Source organism: Mercenaria mercenaria, chromosome 13 (genome assembly GCF_021730395.1).
Source record: "Mercenaria mercenaria strain notata chromosome 13, MADL_Memer_1, whole genome shotgun sequence".
NCBI classification, from domain to species: domain Eukaryota; kingdom Metazoa; phylum Mollusca; class Bivalvia; order Venerida; family Veneridae; genus Mercenaria; species Mercenaria mercenaria.
The window spans coordinates 35,926,408-35,929,675 of record NC_069373.1 but is presented as its reverse complement, the minus strand read 5'-3'; the positions used below and the strand labels follow the sequence as shown (position 1 = coordinate 35,929,675).

General features: G+C 35.3%; 1 protein-coding gene across 1 annotated transcript; it reads left to right on the top strand.

Annotated features, from left to right (window-relative positions):
* The first annotated feature begins 2,437 nt into the window (after positions 1–2,437).
* Positions 2,438–3,268, top strand: LOC128547711 (uncharacterized). Its single transcript, XM_053520820.1, has one exon. The coding sequence runs from the start codon at positions 2,438–2,440 to the stop codon at positions 3,266–3,268; it is 831 nt and encodes a 276-aa protein (XP_053376795.1).

Here is a 3,268-nt window from a genome sequence, read left to right as displayed (position 1 = left end):
ACAACTGTGGCCTCTAAAGTATTCGAAAGCTTTTCATTTGATTTGACCAGGTGACCTAGTTTTTGACCCCACATAATCCAGATTCAAACTTATCCTAGAAATCATCAAGCCAAACTTTCTGACTAAGTTTCATAAATATTGGGACAGAACTGTGGCCTCTAGAGTGTTCACAAGCTTTTCCTTTGATTTGACCAGGTGACCTAGTTTTTCATCCAACATAACCGAGTTTCAAGACTAACATTCTGACCAAGTTTCATAAAGATTGGATCACAAATATGGTCTCTAGAATGTTCACAAGGTTTTCCTTTGATCTGATTTACTGACCTTGTTTTTAATCCCACATGACCCAGTTTCAAACTTGACCAAGAAATCATCACGACCAACATTCTGACCACGTTTCATAAACATTGGGTCAAAAGTGTGGTCTCTAGAGTGTTTACAAGCTTGGGGTGGGGGAAGGGAGGTAAAAAAAAATGATTTTAGTACAAAGTAAGCAGTAAACATACTTTCGGCATTGTCGCATACCAGAAGTTTACCATGGTTCCACAGCTGAACGGACTTTTGACGAACCTCTGATGGATGAGAATGACCTCCGGCGACTAGTCGGAGTACATGATTTGAAAATTATATCACCGTATTTGTTTATATCCAATAAAGAAGTAACACTTTTTGAATTAAATGGACGCCCCGAACTAAATTAATCGCCGTAAGAACGGCAATATCACACGTATTTAAGGATTGACTAAAACGTGAGTTTTAGACGCCATTTGCGTAAAAAGTGTGCATTTGAACTTTTCAATTATTGTACATCGGGTAGTAATCAACTTTTGCTATTATTTTAACATATTATCAAGGATGCAACTTGTTTTTGAAAACACGTTCATTTTATCTTACTGACGCATAGTCTTATAATTATATAATTATTCGTTGCAAAAAGTATAACTAGATTTGAAAAGAAATAAGATTAACTAAGCGTTGTTTCCCTTTAATGATAGTTATATCTTTTGCGCGTTTTTCTTCCTTTTCTCAGAATGTTTCAGATTACCCAATAATATTTAATGTAAGTTATATGACACAATTTGGGCTTATACCAGGTATATTGTGACATTCTGGCACTCTTGTTATAATAATAATAATAATGATAATAATAATAATATTATTATTATTATTATTATGTACAACGCCATGGAATATGTCATTGTATAGAAATAGGCATTTAATCAAATTATTCAGTTTCAGTTTCAGTTACATTCACATGTCATATTCACATGACATATACATATATATATATATATTCATCCAGCATCTTAAATATATGTGATAACAAAAGCAACAAGATAAATTTAAACACAGTTATGAAGATAATGATGGGGATGATGATTTAATAGCTCAGGCGTTGCAACAGATTTTAACAACTTTGAAGTTAATATGCATTTTCAGGCTCGTTGGATTACAAATATAGTGGCAATTTTGAAGAGAAGTATGGCATGCTTTATAATTTAATGTAGCAAATGGACACGATTGTTTACAGAACCTTGGCCTGGTTTACAATTTATTTTTCTGATTCCTTGAATGATTTTTTTTGTGAAAAAAATTTGTATTCGGAACAAAAGTGCGTAAGCTGATATTACAATATGCATTCATTTTCAAGAATTCTGTATCAAAAATTGGTTATAATTCTGGAAGAACATAGTTTTCCTCGGGCTACATTCCAAAACATTACTAATAAAAGTGATTAAAGAAATTTACTTTTGGTCTCAGATGCCTGTAAAATATTATTCAGTAAATGATATACGTGCCTTACACTTGAGTACTTTGCCCTCGATACCACGGTGAAATCAGATGAGTTGACAATTAGGGACATAAGACATTTTCGTATATAACATGCCTTACATTTACAAAGGCCACTAGCGACATCTATTTTATTTCTAATAGCACATTAATTATATGATATCAAGTATTCATCGTAATAAAATCACTGCCCATGACCTTGGTGTTGGCTGTTAAGGTGTTGGCTGCAGATTGTACTTCTTTAACAGTTATAATCTTATCTGATTCTTCAAAATAATAAGCTTTATTATTGAAAACACGACTTTTCGCCATCACTACTTATATATGTGAAAATATTTTAATCAATCAAGAGATATTTCGTTTGTATTTTATGGTTTCCTTTCCCTAAAATACTTTCAATGTTGTCTTACATGATATGACATTTTTTATGATTAATTTGTATGTCATTTTCAAGTCACAATACTTCCACTGAAGCCAGTGAAACACTATCTTTTTCCATGGTGCTCACTGGTGCTGTCTTCTTCGCAAAACACTTAACGTTCAAGAAGAGAGTACATGTATATATGACAGACCCACGTAATATATTCCTCATTCTTTCTACAAGTCTTTGAGAAGCCTATCGTTGCGACTTTACCAAAGAGGCAAAATGAACCGTGCGTTTTCTTGGAAAGACCATTCGGCTCAGATTCTGAGGAAATATTTCAGAGAGTCAACAAAGAAGCATTTTCTAGCTGAAGATGACGACTGTGACGAGGATGAAAACGACCATGAGTCTACTGTTGATGAAGATGATGAGGACAACGATGATGATGATATAAAAACAACAGATGATAGCGTGTTCGAAATGTCATCTAGGTCAAGACAACTTGCGCTGCAGCAGCTCCCTGATCTTGATAGTCGAATCCGCCAGAGAAGAGAACTTACCGACATAATTGTGAGTCCTGAACTTCCTCCAAGACGAACGGAATATTTCAGCGCCTCGGCTCAGCAAGTGTTGGCTCAAAATGGAAACTTACCAGCCTTTAGAATGCATCGTCTAGTTCTTGATGAGAAAAAATATAACGACGTTATGCTTTGCCTCAGTAATGAAAGCAGTGTGACATTTAAGTTCCAGTACCTCATAATGACGGAAAGATTGAAAGAAACCACTGTCAAAGCATCAAATTTGTTTAAACGCTCAGAATCTGAAAAAGATTTAGCAGTTGTCGTCGAGGTTTGTTTAATGCCTGGTAATGTGCAGCGACAGGTTACGTCTCTGTGTAAGGGGACGCGGAATCCCGATTTTAACTCGGTGGTGTATTTTAGCGGACTATCACTCACTGAGATGCACCAGATGTGTCTAAGAATCAAGATAAATGGTAGAGACGGAAGAACGGGATCACTAACCAGACTTGGAGAAGTGACAGTGCCGTTAGATAATTTTGACATCATAGGTGAGACAGTGCTTGAGGAACACATCAACAAGAATCGACTCTAG

Coding starts and splice junctions, on each gene's coding strand:
- LOC128547711 (XM_053520820.1), top strand. CDS start 2,438: ATGAACCGTGCGTTTTCTTGGAAAGACCATTCGGCTCAGATTCTGAGG.